The 26,911-nt window shown below is 36.1% G+C and overlaps 1 protein-coding gene across 5 annotated transcripts in view; it reads right to left on the reverse strand.

Annotated features, from left to right (window-relative positions):
* Window positions 1-26,911, reverse strand: part of STRN (striatin) — a 69,015-nt gene that overhangs the window by 35,826 nt on the left and 6,278 nt on the right. For all 5 annotated transcript variants that reach the window (XM_069009979.1, XM_069009978.1, XM_069009977.1 and 2 more), the window contains exons 2-5: window positions 20,052-20,155; window positions 12,741-12,814; window positions 9,561-9,639; window positions 7,621-7,785 (exon numbers count right to left, since the gene is read on the reverse strand). In XM_069009979.1, the coding sequence (XP_068866080.1) occupies window positions 7,621-7,785; window positions 9,561-9,639; window positions 12,741-12,814; window positions 20,052-20,155 (422 nt within the window). The remainder of the gene's footprint in view (window positions 1-7,620; window positions 7,786-9,560; window positions 9,640-12,740; window positions 12,815-20,051; window positions 20,156-26,911) is intronic.

Below are 26,911 nucleotides of genomic sequence, written 5' to 3' on the forward strand. Positions count from 1 at the left end.
CTAACTGCTTCTCATGAGCATAAGAATAAGTACTGCCAGAAGGTAACTATAGCTACACGAATGCTGCTGGGTTTTCCACCTTACTACAACAGATGGGCAGTGCACAGATTTTGTGAATATCACTCTTGAAACAGGGAACTTCTGATTCCCAAAGATAAGAAATGTCTTCCTGTTTAAAACACAAAATTATTGTTATAAATGGGATGGTAACTTGTGTCCCTTAAAACAACATAAAATTGAAATCACGTGAATATTTTCCTCTTCAGGAGAGGTGACAGAATGCTGCACAGCTGTGATGGCTGTGAAAATCTGATCCAAATTTGTGTTTTACAGGCTGTTCAATTATTCAGATTTGTGTTGACCCCTTGGCCTCTTTAAGACTAAAAATATTAATACCTTCCCATGAAATCTAAAAAATATGATTAGTGGATATTCCACATGTACTATTTAAATAAAGCAAGCCTGGTTTTCACTGGGGCTCTGCAGGCCATAAACAGCAACTCTTCATCTTCTTGCCAACAGTGACAAGTCTCAAGTCAAGTATTTTGTGTAAAAACCCAGTTGGTTCTGACATTGAAGTATTACCAGCTTTACAAAATGGATAGTTCAGACTGAATGTATTTGCTCTCAACCTTTAATATTCATGATCTTAACAGAAATCCTGTTTCTTAGTGAGTGAAATGCAGAAGCTATAGCTTATAGACAAGGTGAAGTTGTTTTGTGGAAACTAAAACAGGACACTGATGATACCTTTCCTGCTCCCAGTGTGATGCAGAGCATTTCATATTGCAAAGTCAAGTTTAACTTAGACTAAAGTCACATCATAGGCATGCATTTTCTTTGAAACTAACACAATCTATATACTTCTATCATTACCTTCTCCTTTGTTGATAATAACTCTGGAAAGTCTGGGGTCATGTCCAGGGAGAGACTCATAAACTTCTCCCATGAACTGCCCGACCACAAGGCCATTTAACTGCCTCAGTCCTACTCACAACCTCAAAGGAAAAAGCAGAGGCCCTTTTTGTTTGTTTATTTTATCCAAGACATACACAAGTTATCTTAAATAAAACCAGGATTTTATTGATAAATTCAGAAGCAGGAAGAAATACCACAATAAAGTTAAATAAATACAAGTTCAGCTTAGGCTGAGAAATGTTTCTGGGAGCTTGTACCACAAAGAACCTATTGTGACCCAGCATTCAAAGCTGTTCATACTCTTTTCTTGAGCCATTTTCTTTGGTTCAGTTTCCTACTACTATCAAAATAGCTACTGCATAGTTGTCATTAGTTTTATTAACTCCCCACAGAATTTAGTTATCACATGTATTAAAACAGTCTTTTCAATGTGGCTAGTTAAATTCTATCAAACTGTACTTAATAAATAAATGCATGCAAATTCAGTGAAGACTGTCTTTAAAAACAGTTCATTAGATGTTCAACACTGTGTAAAATCTTTCATAATGCAGCACAGAAAATATCAAAATAGATTATAAAACTACAGAACACTTACAATCATCAAAATTTACACACAATGAACACAGGCCAGGTTAAACAGTCTGTCACAACCTTTGAAATCTCCTATGAATTCACACCACACAATGCAAGAACTAGTGCAATATGTATTACAACTGGGAAGCAGTACTTACAAAATGGTTTGGATATAAATTGGAATTGCAAAGGAATGACATTTAAAAAGCAAGGGCCACTTCTCTTGCCAAATCTAGTCAGATAACTGTAATATATCAAATAAGCTTTATAAAGAATAAAAATAATCTTAATATTTGAGGTACTTTTATAAGTTATTTCTCCATTCACCTCCCCTCCCTTTGCTTCTCTCTCCAACTGCACCACTTCTGTCTTTCTCCCCATTCTTTCTGTACTGCGAGTCTTATGTGACATTTCCAAGAAGCATCTCTTAAACTCTTAAGCCATAGAACTGGGCCAATTAAAAGTGTGGTCCATTTGGACTTATTTTTTCACAACAAAACCCCAATTTATCTACTTTTTTTTTCTGCTTTAGTGCATCTGTTGAAAGTGTTCAGATCTGGCCTAAATCAGGTACCTTTGAAATGCCTGTTAGGTCACTGCAGATGAAGGCATGGAGAAACAAGAAAAAGGTGAAAAGAAAAAAAAATCAAAAATCTATCTGCTTTATTCCCTTTACTGGTGGTTTTTCCTTTTTGAAATGCAACATATATTTGCATGCTATTTTGGAAATCTTTTTCATGGCAGGTACTACCTGAGGTTTAAAAATTCAGAGATATTTTCCCAAATAAACCATTTTATAAGCTAGTCAACAAACAACATTCATCAGCCAGTATGCAGCATTTTCATTACCTGGGCCAGTGTTAATAGGATTTAGGGATGCAAAAGAGTTATTAAGGTCTTCTGGTATACAAAGATGTTCATTCACTGATGTGTCAGTTGCAACGATTTGTTGTGTATCAGAAAGATAAAGTTTTCAAAATGTTTAATTTTTGAAAAGGTCTCTCGATTTGCTCTCAAATGCTGAGAGTTTGATGCCTTTTATATAAAGTATAGGCAGTGGAAGCCCTTTGCAGTTCAATAGGAAAAGGCAGCAGATCAGTTTCAGAGAGAGACTGATACATCACTCAGGACCATTTTTCTTTAAAAAGCTTCTATTGGCTATTTATAGTTCTAATGATCAAACCCTTAGCAAGAACTAGTCTATACTGTTTTTCTATATAGACATTCATATATATGCATATGTATACATGCTTGGTATATCCTCATTCCTTTCCAGTTCTGTTCCTTTATTATATTTGCTTCCACTCATACCAAATGGTAGTCAGGTACACACCTTCAAGAAGGTAAACTAATTTGACTGTTTAGGTTTCACTCAGTAAGATAAAGCTACTGAAAATGAGGTAATAAGTGAACTAAAGATACTTTAGCACTTCCATGTTTTCAAGGTTACAAGTTAAAAGACAATTGGAGGCAGCTTTCATTTCTGTTTCAGTTTGTTGGGGGAAAGCACCCATTCCTCTCATGGCAAGTGTTAGGAACTTAAACCATTATTATGAGTGAGGTTATTATTTTAGTATCTGTTTTTGAGTCCAGTCATGCCAAGTGGTACTTATCTTTTGTAATGCAAGTGAGCTGATTGAAGAAACTGAAAACTGATTCCCTTTTAAATTCCATGAAATAACTGAAAACAGGACTATATCTAGCTCACGTTATCATATTAACATTTCATTTACGGATTCAAAATCTTGCAGGGTGCATTCAAAATCCACATGATGTCTTTCTTGAGTGCTAAAGTTTTCAAGAAGATCTGTACATCAGCAAATAAATAGGCAATGTAAGAATACAAGTCTGGCCACACATGTAGCAGCTAATAACACAAAATCTGAGGCTACTTCACCTAGGGATGAAGAGAAACTGATTTGGTTTAAAACAACAGTAGTTTGTTCATCACTGTACCAAAGGAAGGGGAACTTCTCTGATGTAACTGCAATCATTTAGGATATACAAAACTAAGCTGAGAGGTATGAGGGATCAGACAGCAATTTTCTAAAATAACTAGAGCATAGCAGAATTCAAGTTACATATTCTCTGCTGCAAATAAATATTATTGTATAAAGTATTTGCACTACATTAACCATCATATGCTTCTACACACCAAAGCAAACAGCATCAACTTCACAATAATCACTCCAAACGTTCTCACCAGCCTTTCCCATGAAAAGGCTCAACTTAAAGTTGGTATCCCCAGCATTGAGTGTCCAAACCTCGGCTGTTAAAATAGTTATAAAAGACAGATAACAAGATATAACTCATATAATAGGCAAGTTCTGGTGTAACAAACAACTCAAAAATCCGTAAAAGCTGTAGTAAGCTGAATAGAGGAAAAACATCCTCCCTACCCGCCATGAAGTACTTCACACATCCCTGAGGTCAGAGGAAAAATGCCAGGAATTATCTTTAAAACAATCAAAGGCATTAAAAAAAAATTAAAAATAAGAAAGCGTGGGTTTCCACTGTGCTTAGCAGTACAGTCAGAGCAAGTCACAGAGATATTTCTGAGGGAGGCCGAGTAGCAGCAACAAGCACTATGCACAGATTAATACACTTACACAAAAACTGTGCTAAAATCAGATCATGTTGAGAAGTAGATCAGCTCTTCCATTCTTTCCCTGGAAATTTTTGCAATACTAATTTATTTTGTTCTCTACCACTTTCATTTCACTAAGAAAGTATTGGTTGACTACCAAAAAAATAATGAAAACATAAAGGAAGTTTTGTTTCCTATTTCCATTACTCCCTCTCTCCTCTCAAAGAGATAACCATATGGCAGCATAAAAGCATCATACCATCTCTTTCCTTTCTTTAGAATTTATCACATGAATGTTCAGTTGTACAGAAGGCAGTTGAGCCAATCTGTTCTTTCTGCAATTTACACTGCTATATGGAGAACTCTTTAAGGGAATGAAAAGCTAGTGTGCCTTCCATTTTCCTATTCTGGAAATGCATCACTAAATACATATTCCTTCTGTTTTTCACTGTACCATTTTCCCCTCTATTGTACATTATCTTCATCACATTCACCCACATTCTTTCCAAACTCCTATTGATTTGTCTTCATCGTTTCTCATCCACAAGATTTCTCTTTACTCCAGTCCTGCACTCTGCTTCTCGCATTTTTCATTCCATCTCAACAGTTTCCTAAAACTCAGACTTAAAATGCACAGATTCAGCAGTTCTTCCAAGATCAAACGTCTCAAACATGCTATGAGCTGTCTTTTCTCACTTCCACAGAGGTGTATTCCTTGTTAGACTACATTCATTTTCATGCATTACTTTTTGCCCAGTGCTCTGCTCTTCAAATGTAACTAAAACATCTTCAGGCTGACCAGTGTCCTCAGACTTGCTAGCAGGTATTTGATATCAATGTTCATTAAATGTTTTGAATCAGAAAATTTGCCAAACTGCATTGGCTTGAGCAGTTCACAGGCTTCTCTGGTGATAGCAAAGCTTTCTCTGTAGAAGAGAGTTTCACTGTACCGATACAATCACAGAGAGTCTTCAGTCTGCATTTTAGTTTGCAACTGTCCCAATGTCTCATGGTCCTGGCAAACACTCACATATGTCCTTAAACTTCCTGGAATTGCACTAAGGTTTTGTTCAGCTTCTTTTCTTCCAATTTCTCACCATAACTTTCCTGTTCTACCACTACCAAACTGCAGACACTTGTTCACGGCACTCCTTCCAACTGTAAAAGTTTGCTGTAGCCCAAATCCGCTTCTCACTTTACATGCACACAAGGAATAACAAGAGGTTGCTTAAGGAACTGCCAGTCCTCCTGCCCTCACAGTAAGCAGCCTAGCACTGGTGATGTTGCTTCAAAGGATGCACCTTCTTCAACTGTAAGCCAGAATTTAGCTAAGTTACCTAAATTTTTCCTAGTTCTGCCAACCAGGTAGGAAAGTGTTGAATTAGGTTTTCAAACACTCACTAAAAATTTGAGTTGAGTTCAGGAGCAACATCCACATGCCTTAGATCTTAGTCATCTATTCAATGCTATACTTCTCAAAGAGAAGCCGTTCTAGATAACCTGAAGTAAAGCTGGCATTACATGAGGCAGACAACAGCTAAATATGAGCTTATTTCTGATTTTGCATTCACCACAAAGCTGCACTTTGAAATCTCAGAGGCAAGTAATGATACATTTGGAAGGAGGTGAACAGTGCCACATGTCACAGAAACAGTGAGGTAGTACAAGATGAAATAGTTGTTAAAGAACAGGCAGCCTCTGCCAGGAAGCAAGCCACAAAATGCTTCCTGAAAGAAAAATTGAAAGAGGTGGTCTGAAAGTGCACCCAGAAGAATCACAGCATTGAGAGGTAGTCCTGTACTTAGATTGATCAAGGAATTCTAGTAAAATCCTGACTTTTTCCTTCCAGTGAGGGAGATCTCAGTGGACATCAGAAATTCAAAATCACCCATGAAGACTGACATGACCATGTTGACCGAGAACCCTGGAAAATTTTTCCCCTGTAAAGCCCTGGAGTCCCTTCTTGTTCATTAGGTTATCAAAACACTTCCCTAAGCTCTATAATGCAGTCTGCCATCTCATGCATCATAAGCAAGATAAGAACAGTTTTTCAAAGTCACCAGCCTTGCAGCTGACAAGCTTGCACAGCCACAATGGAAGGGAACTCATTTTTCTCCATCAGTGAATGTCCTCAGCCACGGGGTAAACCTACAGCATGTTAAACCTAATGTCAGATCTATCCCAAAACCAAGCAGATGGGAAAGAAATGCAAATGTATCCAGAACTGCTATATCAAAACCACTGTCCCAGCATTTCATCCATCAAGTAACTACCTTATACATATATCCACCTTCTTCAAAACTGGGTAAATACACATAAATAAATTTTGAAGTGTAAGAGGAGAAGCTTCATTTACACACTTCACCAGAAATCAAACCAAAACCGTTACTGCAAGCTATCAAGCATTCCTTGTTCTTCAAAACAAAGCTGCTGTACATAAATGACATGACTTGTCAACTATGTAGCAACATATTATATTTTAGTAGCTTGCAGGTTTTCTCACACATTCAAATTTTCTATCTCACAGCATTACATTTAATTACATAACAATGAACTTCTGCCCTTATGTAACTTGTTGGCATGAAGTTGCTGCAGCTATCAGGATGGTACAAATGAATATCTTACAAATGGTTTTTAGAAAATGGGATGTATCATACAAAGTATTAGACCTTAGAAAATAAAGGTCTTGAACTTTGCCCCATGAGTATAGAAAAGGAGAAAAGAGTGAGAATTTCTGAGGAAAGCTGTGCTACTACTGAAAACAGCTACCTCATCTATTGTTCCTACAATTCTGCATAATTTTCATTATTTTTCCAGTTTTGTAATATCTTAAACAAGAACAAACAGATTGTTTTCCTGAAGCCTTTATAGCTAAGTTTAACTTACTTTTTTTTTCTCTTTTAACTTTGCATAGAAAAGAGAAGAAAATGGAAAAAAGCTTCTTAAGTTTCAACATTACTTAAGAGAAAAAGTAAGAACAAGCTTTTACTGTCTTTGACTGACTTTCCATAGTATTAAAAATATTAAAATGCAAAAATTAATACCTTATATTTCAGTCACATTTACATATGTCTATTCATTAGCAGAAAATCAAAACCAAAAACTTACAGGACTCAGAATGTAATGAGTTACTTTGTTTTTCAGATTTAGCCAAAAAAATCCTTCTCTTATATAGATTATCATGTCATAGTCAGCACAGATCAGAAGAGCAAAGCCTGTAACCTACACAGTAAAGTATCCAGCAATATAAACGAACCATTAACTTGAAACAACGCTGACTTGTAAACACTTAGCAATCATATCTCAAAAGAGGCTCGATTTGACTTAGTGCTGCCATCCAACTGAAAAAAAAATTATGGTGCTTTTAAGATGTGAATCTAGAGAATAACTTCCATACTTATTGCTTAATACAATAAAATTAGTTAGAATTGCTCTAATCTCGAACTAGGAAAGAATCCTGAAATCTTCTCAGTAACCAAAAACTTTGTTCAACACCGCTAAGTGCATTTATGCAGAAGGATAACAGTCAGCTTGATGCTTACCCAATCATTGCGTTTTCTTTAATCTGGCCCTCTGTGCCATTTACCATTGGCTCTTGATTTCTGTTTTCCTTCTCTGAAGCATCACTTGAGAGGCCCAACAAAGCTCGCACTCGTTTTGATTTCACATCCAATATCGTGTCAGTGTAGCCCACTTCTTGCAGATACCTGAAGGAAGAGAACTCATGCTAATGTTCTTTGCTTATCTCACTTCCACAAAATATTAAATGGAAACTTCTCCCTCAACTCATTCTCAATCCCTTCGCTTAGCAAACTACGGTGCTGAGCTAGTGAAACATGCTTGTAAATCATCCTGTACCAGCTGCAGAGGGATCGCCTCTTGCAGTACCAGCCTCTACAGTCACTGAGAAAAAAAAAATCAGAGAGCCTAGCAGTCAGAGGTTATACAATACGTTATTCATTCATTTACTAAAATGGATGGAAAAGCACTTTCAATTAAAATATTTACAACTGCTTTATAAAAATCACCACAGTTGCATGCATAACCATGGTCATTTTATTCTTTGACACATGGAAACTAGATATAAGAAGTACCAGATATATTCCTCATGTAAACATTATTAGAAGCCTAGAAGACAGGGAATAAAAACCAAATTCTATAGCTGTGGCTATTATTAAGAGTTATTATTTATGATGGACTAGGCTTGATAAAATCTTTGTCTTGCCTTTCCTTTATTCTGCAATGGATCTGCAATATTAATTTGTCTTCCACAAAGACTGAACAGCAAAAATCCTTGTATGAAAACCTCACAGTCTAAATTGGCTCTGTAGGTTTAAAGTTGGCTCTTTCATCAATATGCCATGTTGCCCTTGAGAGAAATAAGAGGGAAATAATAATTTAAAAAAGAGAAAGTAAGAATTGGTTTGCGTCCTTCCCTATAGAACATGGAGTAACTGACTAAACTGTCAATATTCTAGACAGCTCTAAAGAAAGGAAATGCTATTTTACAGTGACAGCTGTTATGAATCAGGGACATGTACTTTTCCTGCAAGAACATTCTCCTCCAATTATTTAACAATATCATTCACATAACCACATTAGGAGAGAAATACTGGTTGTTGGCTATAGAAAAAAATCAAACAAGTCACCTATGCAAAACAGAGTCTGTCAGTAATATGCACTCTGTATTCAGCAGTGTCACTCTTTTATGAGCTGCACTGAGAAGGAATGACTTGTCTTCAAAGTCACTGATCCAAGTCAAGATGACTTTATTTACATTTATTCAACATGCATGCAAAGATTTGAGCTCTTGCAAAAGAGAAGCCTGTACAAGCCATCCAACAAAATTAACTTTTGTACAATTCCTTGGAAAAAGGTCTTTTAATATAAGTTCCAGATCGTCCTTACTGTCTCAGTCCCCTCTCAATCCTCTGTAACACACCAAATATCTTGGCAATTAATTTAGTTATTATGGTCACAATTCAAAAATTAATTTAGATTAACAGATATTTGTTTCATTGAGATGAGCAGAGAATTAGAAAACATCTAGTCCAACCTTCTGGATGTTAGTCTTTTCTGCAACTTAAGCAAGCCAAAATAAAAGTTTCCCTTCTCTAATCCTAGCTGTTTTTATTTTACACAGCTCTTAGCAGAACTACTTGTGTCTTTTGTTTTTCAATTGCAAAGTGTTATGACCCACTGCTCTCCCAAGCAGATTGTTTGACTATACTCAGTGAAAGACAAGTAAGTGAGATCAGGAGTTTTTTGAATTGACAAGGCTTCTCATCTGAAGTTATGAACTGAAATTTTTCAAAACCCAAGGAAAAGTAGTGCAAAAGCTCAATGAACTTCATCACACACACTAACTTTTCCTTCAGTAAAATACAACTGAAAAAAAAAAATCCAAATACTATCACCATCACATTTCATTAGCAGACTCTTGCTTTGCATTTGGTATTTGAGTCCTTTTTTCAACACTTACTGTCTTAGCAGCTGTCGTCCTTGTTTCCATATTAGCTGACTGTTCTGTTGTGGCTGAATCTCTGTCTCATTCCCTTCATCTGAAAAATATTATCTTATTACATTTCTTCCCTTTACCTATTTGCATAAAAGATGCCCATCCACTTGAAAAGACAAATGTGATCTGCCTTAAAATGATTTGGAAAGGTTTCATAACAAAATTCAAAATGCCAATAATGAAGGGAGGAAAAAAATGCACATAGCACATAACTGTAGTACTAGATACACACAAAGATTTCCAGGTACACCCTACACAATGAGAGCGAGTTCCACTAGTCCTGATTCTTACACAGTCCTACTCCAGGAGGGCATGTTCCTACCTCCTTTAGGGGCACATAATGACAGATAGTCTGCAGTCCAATTTTTGCTTAGACTTCCAATATAATTGCTGCTCACATTAAGTTTGAATACAAATATCTTTAACTACTAACAATATCAAATGCAACTGTGGCGTGATATCAACTCACAATTTCCCAATTTCCTTAATATTTGACAGTTCAACATAAATCAACTGATCTACTTACATCAACTTTATCCTTATTTGTATTAGTTTTGTAGAAGTAAACAACAACAGAGTAATTTGTTTATTTTTTAACCTGAAAAGTTGCAGAAAACTTTTCATCACATTTTCCCTAACCATAATTTTGTATCCAAATTTTACTACTCCAGGAAAATCCACCAAAACAAACAAACAAACAAACCAACATGTGGCTGTTCTCTTAAGAAAACTATGAGAATGCTGGCAACCAACAGCTACATGTTTATTCCACATATACTTCCACAGCACATGATGGTGGGGTTTTTTTCCTCTCCTCAAAGAGATGCATATGCATATGCTTCCCAAAAGAAAAGATCTTGGTTTATTATCTATGAAAGCCTCTACAAAACTTGAAAATCTTGTGGTTCAAACACTGAAGGATGAAGAAACTTCCTGTGTAAACAAAACTTAAGAACCAGAAAAACCTGTGGTATAATCCTATGAGTAACTTGATATGTGACGTGGGAAAGCTATTATTCTCATCAGGAATTTACCTTTAAACAACTGAATTAATACTATACAAAAACCCCCCACCACCTACCCAAAGAAGCTATCAAAGACTAATGAGAAGTCACATGCAAGGAGAGACATATGAATTTTAGACATCTCAAATTCACAAGCCTATTTAATAGCAACCACAGGAAATAAATGCAAAATCATTTTCTAATGACAACTGGACACAGCTGGATCCAATGCACAGCTACCAAAGCTCAGTCTGTAATTATTAAAACATGACTGAGGTAAATCTACCTGAAAATTCCTTTTGAAAGCAAAAACCCTTCTTCTGAAGGCACTGTTAAGTATACCCACAGGCAAGAGTTCTCTTGTGCTTAGTCTGCTCAAAAATGATGACTGCTAGCAGTAGCAGTGGTTCACAGATAGGAATGAAGAGACTTGCATTAGAAGCAAATTATAGCAGAAGATATGGTATAAACAGTATAAATAAATAAATAGTATAAATAATTTTTAAGTATTCCTTTACCAGGAGACTGAAATCTTTCTTTTAAAATTGTGTTACAGACTCACCAAGAGATTGGAAAGAAAACAAACAACAAGGATCAATATGGAAGAACTACTACCAATATTTCCACTTTTTTTCACGACTGGGCAGAAAAAGAGGGATAGGGCAAGGGGAATATATGGACACACAACTTCACTATTTGTCAAAGACAACTTCAAAAGAGCATTAGAACAAAGTTTCTATTTTAAGTCATCAGTCCAGACTTGATATAGAACAAAAATATACATTTCTGATAGCTATATATAGAATACAATAGGATAAATTAGAATAATGGAATTTGAACTAAAGTATTTCCACAATGTTGACTTTGCAGAATTAATGCACAGACTAGAGCTCTGCTGGGCAAGCCAGGCATCCCACTACATTCCTCAGCTGGAAACTGGAGCAACATGCTGTAGCTGCATCCTGAGAAATTACAAAAAAACCCCACGGTTGTCTAGGATTGTGGTATGATCAGGACAAAGTTTTCTAATGGTCCAGATATAGACTGAGGTCTTCCACTTAGTAGAATTAAATAAGTTAAATTTTAATTTTAAAAATTAAATATTTCTTCAGTTATGGAAATAACATTGATAATCGCATGAAATAAAATTTCTCAAAAATTCATTAAAAACTTGGACAAGAAAGGCCTGGTGTAAAGCTTTGTTAGTTGGTGTGGAGTTGGATTTTCTGTTTGTTTGGGCGTTTTTTAATGACCTTTTAAACTCAATGAGGTAAGAAATCACCATGACAGTCAACCAGACCATTCCCTCCACAAACTAAGTGACAGAGATGAGATCTGCAGACTTTCTATGCTCTTCCTTTACATACAGGTGGTTCCAGTGTCACTGTAGTAGGAGTATCAGGAGACTGAGACACAACAAACATCACCTATTTTTTCAATGGCTTGACCTATAGCCAGATCTCCATACCTCTTCTTTTTTTTTTTTTCTTTCCTGAGGAAAGGGTAGGGAGATAAGAGGGATAAAAGGAAGCAATTTAAATTCTTAATTTCTCCAGTTCAGTGCTTAAGTCTATTTGTGTGAAGTAAGAGATGAAAACTAAGCAGCCTTCCAGAGACCAAGGCAAAAAACCAAAATTAGCTGAATGCATCTCCAATGATCATTTGAATTCTGCTGAGAAATCTCCCATTCAAAAACTCTCTCTTACGTCCAATATGCACTTTAATTATTTCTTTTCCTGGAATACCATTGAGGTAATTGAACAAAAAATTAACTATATATATTTCATTCAGAAGAATTATACAGAGATAAAAGGATTCTATTGCTATGAATCTAGTATCATTCTGTTCTAAAATATCCATATACATTACTAAGAGACAGAAAAACTACTCTCTCCAAGAGCAGTCTGCTCATTTGGGTTTGGATTTTTTAAAATCTAAACTAACTTGATTTATTAATAGACCCTTTTAGAGCACTAGCATATATTTTTAATTGTACAAGAGAAAAATATAGGATTTATTAATTATCTCTATTCTCATTGCTCCATTAAGACTTATTTTATGAATACTATCAATTCAGCATTTGCACATAACACAGCTAAACTTTATGCCAGTAATAAACTCATTCTCAAGAAATTCTTACCAGAATCATAGTTCGGTGGCTTCATATCTCCCTGATTCAGTTCTGTGCCATATTTTAATTTGTGGTATTTAGCCCTGAAAGGAAACCAAACAAAAAAAAATGAAAAGAAAAAAGAAAAAAAAAAGGAAAAAAAAAAGAAGAAGAAGAAAAAAAAACCTATTAGTACATTTAAAGGCTATCTCTAAATACATAAATGTCACCTGTTTTCACTTGAAAAGCCATTCCTTTCTTCTAGGCTAGGAACAAAGCAAATAATTTTACCAAGACTTCAGATACATAATTTTATTTAGTTTTTTTTTTTTCAAGGGTTACATGTAATTGCACGTGAATACTGAGGAAACAGAGCAGTTGACTGCAGATTTTACAAAATGTTTTTGCTACAGAAAAGGTTCCTTCCCTGTGGACACGAGCAACTCTTCTGCTTCCCTTCCCAACCCCCAGTCTTTCCTTTTTAGCCATCGCTATGAAACATTTTTACTACCCATGTCAGTTCAGTGCCATCTACTTCATATCTCATATTGTCACTCCATTAAGAAAACTCCAGTTTTATTCTTTGAAATGCTATGCTCTCCAACAGCAGCAGGTCCTCAGTTACAAATATTCTGAACGAGACTTTGCAATGACAGCTCACCCACACCAGTTTCTCTCAAAGCTGCTAGGTCTGCCACTTGACCAAGTGCAAAAACGGAGACTTTCTTCCAAAAATATTTAGCCTTCAGAAAATCTATGTAATAAGCCCCACAAAGCATGCCATACAATGACAACAAGAGTAACTACAAAAAAAAAATGGAAATGCTTTTTAATTTAAAAAGCTTCATCCTAAAGACTCAGTATGTACAGACTTTTAAATACACATAATAAAACCACAGTAGTACAGTATTACACATGCACATGTAAGTTATTCAAGATTCATTACAGAAGTCTTATAACACTGCAACAGAGAAAGTGAATCAAAGTGAGCCTTTACTAGTTTTGCAGTCTGCTCCTTCCTTCTCTCATACTCACTAGAACTTTATAAGTACAAAATTGCAAGTTTTATACATTCACAACTGGGAAGAAGAGTGGCACTTGTATTAGTTTCTACCCTGAACAAAAGGCTGAGAACAAGTCAGGAAATGCTGCATGTGCAGCCTGGGAGTAGTGGGACAATCAAACAGCACACACATACAAGCAGTTCAAACGCAAACGTACAAAGTGGAGTGTAGGGCAGCAAGAAACAGGCTGAAAAAGACAAAAAAAATAAACCTCTCACATGCACCAACAAGAAAATGAGCTTCATTAGCTCCACTAGTCACAAGGGAGCTCTTCCACTTTAAATTTGTTTTTTAAAAAGTTAATGGGTTTGACACTTCGTAATTTTATAAGGCAAGTCTTACTAAGCTTGCATGACTGTATCAAGAATGGCTGCAAAAAATGTTTTCAAGTTACCTACACCTCTTGATTGCTTCTTCAACATCTTCATTATATTACTGTTATCTTTTGCCTTTTCCTATTTCATCAAGAAAACCCATTACTTCTAACAAAATAGTGCTGAAGAATGCTTAGTAGCTCTTACACTTCAATATCAACAGTACTAGCTTCCTACTAATCCAGCTGTGTTTTAATTATAATAAACATTTAATTCTGACTGAGAAGGGTAAGTGAAGAGTGAAGAAGTGCCTCTTAGGCATAGCAGCATTGACAGATGAAGGAACTAACTCTCAAGAGCCAGAGCACTAAGCTCTAGCTCAGCTGAGCAGCAATCAACAAGGAAAGGAGAAATGATGTACCTGAAATATATTAACAGCAATAGATGAAAGTTACACATTTTAGTCGGTACAGAAAAGAATAACCGAGAGTAGAACAAAATCAAAGCTGAATGCTCAATCAAAATATTTACGTTTTCTTTTCCAACTATCCGTTTCTTACATATTACCCTGGTAAAACAACTGCATTTCGCTATTGTTACATATTGATGCTATGTATACTTTTCCCCTGCCGTCACTAATGAAAAGCAATAATTAATCAAGAAGTAAGAAATCCTCTACTCTGTCACCAACCTACCCCACCAACTTTAAACACTACAATTTTTTATGCAGTCATGAATTCAAGTGACCCTAATGTGTAATCTATTTTGATTTGATTTGATTGATCAGAAGTGAACAAATATTACTACTCTGCTCTAATCTGGATTACTGAAAGATGTGTTCTACTTCAGTCCCTCAAATAATTTTAGGGAGAAGTTAGTATTGCAGCAGTCGATATTTGCTTTTATTTCGTGGGTTTTATATAAAGTTCCACTACACTAATTTTCTTATCAAGTTTTGTTAATAATTTCCAGTCTAAGTAAAATGTTTGCTAGGTTCACTGAAAGGATCATTCTTTGTACCTTTCCTGTGCCTCAGATCTCACGTACTTCAAAATCCATTTTTCAAAGATTCAGACTGCAGTTTTTAAACATCTCAGTATATTTATTTCAATCTCCTAAATCCATGTTTGCTCATTTTTTAAGTTACTTCCCTCTTAAATCAACAGTAATAGTCTTCTTTCTTCTTACTGAAGTTTTCCCCACTCATCAAAAGCATTATAAAATCATTTCAGCAAAATGAGATTATTCATTCTAAATCCATTTTAAACTGTTAGTAGCAGGATTTTGCAACTGGTTCCATCTTATAATACAACAGCTTTTAAAGCTTTTGTTGCTATTCTTTACTTCAAGAGGATAATGTAATTATATGGTCTTGTACACTACTGGCCCTTTAAATTTATTTTAGGGCCAAGCTGGACTAAGATTTCATCTTTTAGAGGACCTAACTTTGTATATTGCAGGCACTACAGAATTGTATATTGTATATTGTAGCACTACAGAAAAGGCAGAAGAACCACATTCTAAAAAAGAGGCAATTGAAGAGATGAAAATCCCCAAAAAGTAATCCTTATTTTCAACATTGCTGACAAAATTAAAAAAAAGTTATAGAGCTCTCACTGCACAAAATGACAAAAAAACCCCAATTCTACAATCAAATCTGAATTAAATTCAATTGGTATAAATTCAGGTCTCTCAGCAGGACACATACTTAAAACAGAAACATGAGTATCATGCCAAAGTGTGTGACACAGTGAACTCATCCTCGGTTGTGGTCAGCTTCTAAATTTCAGAAAAATATTACAAAAAACTCCCATAAAATCAATACAGACTGCTAATAGGCCATCTAGGAAATATTTTCTACACTTCTTCAGGAAGTATGAGATTTATTACTAGACACTTTTTTATGATAGAGCTGAAAATGTCACAGGTATGAAAGACAAACAATCTTCTTTCTAAAGTGCAATAAGAAAAGGGCTGAACACCATGACTCAGACTCCAGGACAAGAATGGAATCTTGACCCTTCAGTTACACATATTGCAATCTAAGGCTATGAAACTTTTCACAAAATAACCTTTAATTCTTTTCTACACATATTCTAAATATCACTTATTCCATTAACACATTTTAATTTAATTTATTTTTACAATGACAGAATATCTCCTGCCTACCTGTAATGCTTCATTTTTTCACTTTTTCAGAAATCACATGGTCCACTTTAAACAGCTTTAAAATGGCCACCTGCAGTTCACATGGAACTGTAGCTCACACATCCCAGTAGTGTGATACTACCATCACAAAAAGATAAAGTATTTTTTGTGTAAAAAAGTATAAAATTATATAAAGGACAGTGGTTTGGTGGCAGGGGACAAAAAGAAACATCTCAAAGATTTGTTATCTGAAACTTGTTCAACTTGAATGATTTACCTTCTATTTCTGAAAATTACATATGAATTATTAACAGTATGCAGAGACAGAAAAATGACTTGAAAATAATTACCTGAAGGACACAACTTTATAGAAGGTGTTTTCTATCTGAAAACTAGCCTTCCAGTTATTTGGAAGAAAGCTATTTTAGCACTGTGAAACTATGTTCCTGTGTAGACGCCTTACTCAGATAAGTATGAATATTACCACTGCTTTGGCTTTTGCCCTTCATTACACAATTCTCCTCTTTTGATCATCAGTATTTTCTTTCAACTATGTGTCTTCTACTCAGTGCTTGGAGACATTCAACGTGGCAAGAATTGCTTAGGAAAATGCTAAAAGCCTTCATCCAAATTTCCTAAGACTGAGTGCAGTGAAACTTTTCTGAATACTTCACACAGAAACAAGTTTGATTCCAGTCAAAGAAAGCCACTATTTCTTGGAAATATCTGTCGCCAGACCTGAAGCATCTGATCCAGCTGTGCTGAGGGAGCCTGCCAAAACATCCGTAGAAGATCTGGGAGCTGCCGCCAAATCAAGAGACATAAACAAGAACGACTGCCAGGAACAGCACGGCGAGATATTCTACCCAGGGGAGAAGGCGCCAGCCTTACACTGATCAGACACATCAGTGCAGAAAACAACATAAAATTAAATCAACTGTTTCTAGAGACATGGCTCATGAGTCCAGTTCTTTGGTTGAAGTATGTTAAGACAGGAAGTGAGCTAGACTAGCTGAAATAGGACATGTACTTGAGAGAAACAGTACTACATTTCATCTAGCTCCTGAAAATCCAGAGGCACCAATGCAATTTACTGGTGGTGGAGCAAGTATTGATTAAGTCATAAAAAGTAACCTTCAACTCTGAACAGCCTCACACTGCAATCTACTGGATGCTGGCAAAACTACATCAAAACTGCTATTGAAAAATACTAGCACTTAACTATGCACTAGCTCCTTCTAAGCTCTGTGCTATTTCGTCTACAAAGACTCTTCAGCAGAAATAACCTGGCTTGCTATACACACAACAAAAAGGTAACCTCACAATTACTGACAAAGAGTAAACATTAAACCAAATTTGCCAGAAAAGCATGACAATCAGTAGTAAAACTTATTTTCTACCTTACCCACTATAAGATGACGTGACATGAAACAGAGAACAACAACGCTCCCAAAGTTGTTTATTTATAGTAAAATTTGAAACTGTTCGGTTGATCAAAGAAATGTGGAGCAGCCACTATAAAGAACAGCAGCTCATGAAAGCATGTACCCGAGAAAACAAATGCTGCTCATTTCTTTTTCACCGTTTCCTGAGGGCATTGTGAACATGGAGTACTCTGGTCCACAATTTCATATTCTGTTCTGTTACTCATAACTTATTTCGTCTAGCTGAGAAAGATCTGAAATGCTGCAAGGGCAGGGCAGAAATGAAGGAATACAGGAATGATTCCCTGCCCCCTCACAGCGCACCAACCTTCCCCAACTCGACAGGAATGTCTTCCTCCTACCTTGTAGGATCTCATTTTCCAGCTCTGAGCACCCAGCGGAAAATGCAAGCATCCTGACTACTGCCTGACCTGGATGACAGCTGATTTAGGAAAATGCTGGGAAAGAGAGCAGTGTTTCCAAGCTCAGTATGTTGCCATTCTTTGAAGTATCAAGCAAGAACACTTGCTGGGAGATAATTCCAACAGAAATATATGACTATTTCTTCAGAAACTGGCAAATAAAACTGCTGTTTAAAACTACAAACTCCAACACACACACACCAGTCACAAGCATCACATCTGCTTACAGAACCACTCACACCCGTACTGAAACTGTCACACTGGATCAGATCAGCTGACTGTAACCTACTGAACTGAGTAACCAAGGCTAACGCCACACAGTGCAGAAGAACATACAACATAAAAGATACACATATAAAAACTGCTAATAAGAAGCCACCAAGTGTTTTTTTCCTAATCCTGACAAGGACTGCTGCATTAAGTTTTAAATGTCATCATTTAAGTGGCTTTTACAGAATACAACTGGGGGAGATTTTCACCATCCATATGGAAGTTTGATTTTTGTTTTTTTCATGTTACAAAGTTTCTCTGATGATACACAAAAATGTATTTACATAGTTTGATAATTTTAAATTGCTAAGTTCTGTGGGTTATGAACATGAAGTGTCAGAGATACTTTTACGTAATCAGCAATAGCTCCCTCAGTTTTGAAATACAAGAAATCTTCACAGAACACATATAGCTTAAGAGTACATCTTTAGCTGAACCAATGACACTAAGCTTTGTAATCATGCTTCAAATGTAAGCCTTTCCACAGCCATAAACTGCAAACTCCATTATGCATACATTTCATATTTTTCTGGGCTATTTGATATAAGATCAGTACCGTAAGAAGGCCTGGGCAAAAAGAGTATCCAAGCATTCCTCCAAGAACTCACCAAAGGAGAAGAAAATACACTGGAGCCCTGGGGCTACTGCCGGCCAGAACCCTGTCTGCATCTCTACGCTAGCAGATTAATTGGTTGCTACCAGAAAGAGATGAACTGGATGGTTAAAGACATGCCTTGTGCTAAAGCAGCCCATATAAGATGAGCAAATGTAAATGCAATACAGTGATGTAACTATTAGTGTCCTTTTAAAATTATCTACCAGTGATATTCTATTCCTCATTTGCATATGTGTATATTTTTAATCTTATTTCCACTAAGCAAACTATTTCAGAGGCTTATTTTATTAAAGAGAAGCAGGAATTATCTGATAAGAAAATAATAATGTAAGCAATGATTGCTCTGCAGCAGTACCATAAATATACTCTTTATTCAAGAATTTTAAAAGACATTTCACTAATTAAAAGAATTTAAACTAAACTTGGCCTAAAATAAATCGGTTGAACAGAGAGATTTCTGAAAACATGATAAAAAAACAACTTGCTTGCCTCAAAGGTTAGAGTAACAGGGAAGTATATATACAAATAAAATGGTAAACTGAGGACTTGTACTGAAATCTCCATGAACAAAGAAATAAGACATTGATTAACTGGTAAACACAAACATTTTTTCAATCATACAATTAACCTCCAGAAGATATTCTTGTAGAGTCTATCATACCAAAAAGACTAAAAACTTACCAAGATTAAAAACTAGTAACTATTAGACTGAAGACAGTTATTCAAGATTTCAGTCGTCACATATTAATAAACAAAGCTAGTACTTTGAACAAAATGAGAATACACTGTAATTCTTGAGTATAATCTATACAGTTCAGTGGAATTTTACCAAGGAAAAGTATTCATTATTGATCAGCTATGGGTTTTGTTAGCATATTTTTGGAGCCATACTATTTTAGCTATTGTTCTTATCATAATGCAGACATTTAGAGTTGTGGTTTTATTTAGTACAGTAGTATTTGTCAATCTGAGAACTGAGCAGATACAGAAAAAATATTTCCTGGTTTTGTCAAATACAAGGGCAAAACAAAGTTTGTGTCTTCAGCATTTCTTCATCATGTACTCATCACTAAAGCAGCATACCTTTCCTGTTTGAGCGCATATTCCAGCATTTTGATTCTTCGCACTAGATCCTTCTTCAGATTTTCCTGTCCTTTCCTTTCACCTTGAAGAAAGGCGATCTGGGCCTGCAAAAGGAAGTGTTCAATTTAGAAGCTGCTTCCTCAAAATCATTCAGCGTAGCTCTTAAGTGTGTGCGTCTTCCCAAGTTAGTTTAATATTCATTTGTAGAGTTCAAAAGAAATGGGCTTACTATGCTTCATAAACATTAAACACTTATAAAAACCACCACACAGATAAGCCTCCTAAACTACATGCTCATTACAGATCAAAAAAAAAAAAAGGGAAAGAAAAAAGAAATAAAGCAATTTTGGTTTGTTTGACAGGGTCTATTTTCTCTCTTGGAGAAACATTCAATAAAGGATAAGAAATGGATAAAATAAGCATACAAAAAACCTTCAGCAGATAAAAGTATTTACCAACAATAAGCAAAAGAAGATGATAAAGTACTTCTGCTCACTAAGTGAAGTAGTGAAAAATTAGGGTATAATTGTATAGATACATTAGACACATGATACTCGCAAAAAAACCTGATGTAAACCATGTTCAGCTAAAATAAGAACAAAAGAAAAATAAAACCCTGTTTGTAATACAGGGCTAAGTGTTAATTATGATACTTACTAAAATAGGTTAAGGAAAGTTCTCCAGAAATACTGTAATTAAGAGAGGAAAAAAAAAAGGAAAACAGGGAAAGGTATTTTGGTGAGGGAGACAAGGGAGAAATGGGACATAAGTAAATAAAAGTCAAGCAGAAAATAGACAACTAACCCTCTATCAACTTCCAGCACATTTAGTTGCTTGTGAAAAATCCCCTTTAAATAGAAAATTATGACAAACACAAGATACTAATTCCTAATCATGAAGGAAGAACTACCTGCTTTTGTACCTAATGCTCAAATCAAGTCCATTATAAGAGGCCAAGTTCTTGTGCTTGCTCAACTCATAAGTACACTTTTAGGCAAAAATACCTACAGGCAGTCACCACTTTATGCCACAGCCTCACCTGCCCTTTCCGGGATCAGAAGCTTTCTGCACCTCTGCAGCTAAGTCTCCAAGCATCTCATTTGTCTCTTGAGCAGCACAAACAGGATAAAAGGCAATTGGTCTAGACCATCAGCTGTTGAACATGAAGACCAATAAGCCTTTCATCTAAATAAATGCACAGGAAAGTCAGGGATTAAAAATGAGCAGAAATATCCTATCCTCACCTATCACAACCTTGCAAGCAGTCCCCAGATATTTTAGTTAATGGAGATAGTTGCTTCCAAAGAATCTGACTGTGCATTTTTACCCCAAGGTGAGAAAAAACAGTGTCAGTAAATGTCATTTTCTCTCCACCAACTATAAAGGGAAGGCACACAACTAACTTGGTTGAATTTTAGTGACCAGGCAAGATGAATCTTACTCCAAAAGCCCATTTATTGGCAACCTAACAAATAGCAGCTGCTCTAAAATATCACACCAGCTGACATAATTTCATTGCTCCAGTACAGCCAATAAATAGCTTGACAGACACCTGAATGATCCTTAACTGCCAGTCACCAACTAGACCAGCCAGTTTATGACAAGAGAAAAACACTGGCTGCTCTCCAACAAGGTCAGTCAACACCTTCAACAGGGGAAATATATTTGAATTTAAAAAAAAAAAGTCAACTGAATCAAAAGAAAGACCTCTCACTCTGGCATCAAGAACTACAATTGAATTCTGATGTCAATTTTCTGCTCAGGTTTAAAGAAAAGCACAGGAGAAAGAAATGCTGGTGCTGGAGTCAGCATTTCCTACCCTGAGGATTGCAACTGTGCGAGAAGCATCTCAACTCAGCAAGGTCAGCATCCCTCCCAAGAGGAACATCTCAGACACATATAACTTAGTTTGCAGTAACTGCACAGACACACAGATTCTCTCTCCCTATCTCCACACAGGCCCAGCAGAAGTAAACATGTGCCCTTCTAGTCAAGTGAGAGAATATCCAAATGTGCTTCTAAAAGCAGAAGATCATGATGTAAATATGTATTTGGCTGGAATGAAGAAGATCATCCAATGCCATCAGGACACAAGATGAAGTGATCTATTATGTGACCTGCTGTCTGCACGCAATTTCTAGCCAAGAATGAACTGACTGAACACGCTGGAATGAAGCATTTTTACCCAGAAGGTTGGCAAACAACCCAACTCACACACTGCTATATACTACAAAGGTCAAACCAGCATTACTGTGCTAACAGTTGAGGCTAAAGTCAATCTTCCACTGCTAGCAGCCCAAACAAAATTAAAAACTGCAACTTCTCAATAGTACTAAAAGCTTCCTTTTATAAGAGGGAGAGGCGTAAATGGATATGATTCAGAAATATCATACAACACCTCCTTCATGTGGACATCTTCTGTTGTCAGTAATATGTCCGTGCTCTTAATGTGATGTCTTAGAACTTTCCTTTTCCCCAGACTTTCAAAAAATCCTTGCGTTTTTTGCTTAAAATGCACTCAGCAACAACAGCCCAAGAGCCTTTTTTCCAGCCCTACATAAGCTAATTGCTAGGAACCTTCAAGGTTAATAAATATATACTTTACAGATAGGTAGTTTTACTGGTACTTCAAGAAACTGAGAATAATTTTGCTCTCTCCTTGGAGGCTGCACAGTTTCTAGCACAGTTTGTTCACGCTTTTCTTCAGAGTAGCATCCTTATGTCTAATACTCACTATTTTTGAGAAATTCTGGCTCTGAAAATGAGAATACTTCCATTTGGTCCTTTTCATAACATAGAGAAATATTCCCTCTTTTTTCCACAAGATTTTAGCAACCCTTATCCCTCACTTATACAAGTACTAAGTAATTACAATTAGGTCAGCCTCAGTGGACAATAAACATCAGTTATACATGTAAGCTTAAATATTATTTTAAAAATTCTTAATGATGATATTCAGGTTTACTTATATTGCACATAAGGATAGTATTAAAATAATAACTGAAATTTTATACTAGCAATAATACTCTAAAAGTTCATATGTCTTAAGCAGATTTCATTCTTTAAAATGTTTGGCAATCAACTGAAAATATGCAAAGGAACCTAAATGTTCACACCATAAAAGAAACAGACACACTTTGCAGATAAATGCAAACTGAATAAACAAGTACAATGAGTTTAAATATCTAAAATAACAAATTATGACATGTAGCAGAATTTTCTCAGTCTTTGAATAATACAGTGATAACTGCAGGATCACTATTTCCAATTAAAACACATAAGACAACACCTGTCTAAATGTCTGTGCAAACATTTAATGTGCAGGATGTCTGGATTGAAACATGATGAAAATTATAACTGAACTGCACAACCCCAGTTCTCTATGTTTCAGGCATAAATGACAGAATTTTACCAATAGACTGAGACTCCACAGGTGACTTCTATGGCTGCAGCTTTAGCCCAAGTCAAACCTGAAGCCTGAGCTACACCTGAGGGAGTAGAGGAGCAAAGGAGAGTCCCTTCCACTTTGACTAATCTGCAACACTGTTCTACACTTGTGTTTTGGCCACTCCTGGGAAGATTTGCCAAAAATTTCAAGAATTCGCAAATATTCCCAACAAACAGGTTCTGCGACAACTGACCTTCTAGGTAATAAGGTTAAAATGCAGCAAGTCATAAGCCAGTCTTTGCAAACCTCAAAATCGCCTACGGGGATCACGCAAAACCTCATATTGTTCCTTGCCTTATGGGTGGGGCGCATCGTCTCCATAAAGCGCCCGGCCCCGCTGGCTCCACAGCAAGAATCAAGGCAGGACCCGCCTCAAGTTTATTCCAGGCTAAGTGCTACAAGTTACTGTATTCCAACTCAACTGTGAAATTACAATCAAGAGAGAATGAGAAAACAAAACAAAACAAACAAAAAAACCAAAATCAAACCAAACAAAAATAGCCCCCACAAAACCAGAGAACACTGGAAAAAGACATGCCTGGAACAGTCTATTTCAGCTGCAATTGTTGCCTCCAGTATTTTTTTTTCCATTTTATCTCACTGTATTGTTTTGTATGACCAACTGCAACATAACCTAGAAACGTCATACACATCCAGTCTAAGTTACAACACTGTAGCTATCTTAACTATTCAAATCACTTCTCTACTAAGGGATTTTTAAAAAAACATTCATTCTTAAAAAAATTTTCAGAGGCAACAACACTGCTGTTTTACAAAATTCCCCAAAAGATTCTAATATCACATTACTGTGAAGTAGACAAAAAGGTGAGACAATGTTTTAGGTAGCACTGGGTTATAAACAACTCTTTTTAAAATGTTGCTGACTTCCTAATAGAGGCTTAGCAGCCATAACAACATAATTAAATAATGAAATCACATCTTAGTAAGCCCAGATTCTACCAATGTTTAAAAATTTACACTGAAATTTATAATTCCTCGAATCAGCAACCACAACAACAAGCATGTTTAAAAGTATATTATATTTAGACATCTTTTTAGGCTGACACCTCAACACTACCAGAGAGTAGGAGATAAAAAAGTACTCCTCTTTAACAGGAAATTTTAAAAAATAAACATTCTATGACTGCTAAACAACTGATGCACATTTAGTATCAACTTCTATCAGTTACTGAATTTTACAGCTATTTCAAGTTAAAAGGCAATTTATTTTTTTTATTCATAAGACTCAAAAATTATAAAAAGCCTTTCTATTCTTCTCTAAAATAGTCATCTTAATACTTTAAAGCAAATCTCACTTCAAATTCATGGACACTTAAAGGTTAACAGACATCATTTGACAAAGAGCTACTAAGACACACAATTCTCCACATAATGCTTCCATAATTCAGCAACCAGGTCTTCACAGGTTGAGAGAAACAGAACAAAAGAGGGGGGTGGGAAACTGTAGGAAAAGTATTACAAAAAATATGCAGATAGCTAAAATAACTAAATACATTATGGAGATTGATAAATCTGGAACAGTTGTGCTAACCGGTCTACCAAGATCTGCCAGAAGGATTCTGCAGGCTGCCAGGGTACTCAGTATTTTAGATTATAGTTGGCTCACTGAAGCACTACATATTTAAGTATATTTGTAAATAAGTGTAAGCATGCCCCGGGGGTGAGAAGAAAAGAGAGGGAGTGGGGAGGGGAAATATCAATGGTCTAGTACAACTAGGGAACAATTTTAAGAGGCACCATACTTCACATCACTACACACACCTACTAGCACTCTGTGCCAGGAGAGGCTAGGAAGCTTTTGTAATTCCTGAAGCCACTTAAGATAACACAAAACTGAAGTGGGGCCACAGGCTGAAACGACTGGCAGGCACCAAGGCATATTTAACTTCACCCCAAGCAGAAGGTACTTCATCCCATTTATCCTTCACATGCTCATGCTGGGTGATACCACCTCATGAGACCAGTGCACAGAACTATCTGCTACTGGTACTTTATTTTTGCTGGGCTTCTCAGAGTTGTCCTAAAACTAGCATCAAAGCTAGACCCAGAAAATCCACCCAAAATAAATCAGAGATTTAGCTTACAGTAAAAAAAATACAGCTAAAAATGCCATTTACTTACCTTCTTTGTCTCTGTTTTTCAAACAGTGTTTTCAAAGAGAAAACACTGTTTGAAAAACAAATTCAGTAAGACTGAAATACTCCTAATAAACAATCCAGAACTGATTCACAATTTATTCCAGGCAATACCTTGATTACTAACTTAGGCATCTCAAAAACAGGAGGGCTCATCTTTCCGCAGTTTGAAGTGTTTCAGTACATAGATCTCTGTTCAGAATGCCAGTCTTTCTTTTATCCTCTCTTCAGTGCTGCCTTTCACTGTTCTTGCAGTTGTAAGCATGAAAATAGTTGCCAAGCAATGTATATTCAGCTCATTTAATCATTCTTCACATGCAAAAATTTTCTCTAAACCTCCAGTCACTTCTGTGGCACACAGTACTTAAGTGGTGAATATTAACTTCTTTTTTGACCCAAAAGCATGTGCCATATAGACTGATATAAGCACAAAAAGAGTTCAGCTTTTAAATGTGATGTAATTCTATAAGCAACACTGCAATGGCATGTCACAAAATAATCACATATTATGAGCTGGAGTCTAAATTGCAAATGCTCAAACTCCTTTCCTCTTGCTGTACAAGAACGGCAGAAATGCAGCGACAGCAGTCAGCACCAGGATTGATAAACAGACTCATGGCCCACATTTAAACAGACAATGGAAGTTCACAGGCCGAATGAATCACTTGGGGTATGGCAAGACAAGGGAGAAAAAATCTGGAGGAGATTTTTAGATTTGGCTTCAGTAGCAGAAAGAGGAGTGAACCAGACTTGACCACACAAGCATTTGCAGAGGCAATTGGCACAGTCCTGCTCCTCACTCCTACGTCCAGGATCAGCTACTCCTTGTATTCAAGCATGCATGACCACTCTGAACTGACTTGGACATCAAGTGAAACAAACACAAAGATAAGTGATTTTGTTCTCACCTCCTGTTTACAAGCTTGGATATGAACATCATGCATGTCATTTTTGCTCCGATGCTTTTGCAATCCTGCCCTATGTGACTGCACTAAAGGGAAACATATTCCTGGCTAAGACCAGAAAAAATGCAGTCTTTCCACAATGCAATCTTTAATTTAGCTTATTTATCACTGGGTTATTATCAAAAATAATCAATACTAGTGAGTATACAGCAAACTTTTTTCAAATAGGAAAAGAACATATGGATGAGTTCATCTACAGGCCCACACAGAACAGGTCACTCAGACAAAATGAACCTTTGTCTTCACATTTCACAGTATTTTTATTTCTAGATTATTGTCTGCGAAGCTTGG

The sequence above is a fragment of the Aphelocoma coerulescens genome, chromosome 3 (genome assembly GCF_041296385.1).
Source record: "Aphelocoma coerulescens isolate FSJ_1873_10779 chromosome 3, UR_Acoe_1.0, whole genome shotgun sequence".
Taxonomy (NCBI): Eukaryota; Metazoa; Chordata; class Aves; order Passeriformes; family Corvidae; genus Aphelocoma; species Aphelocoma coerulescens.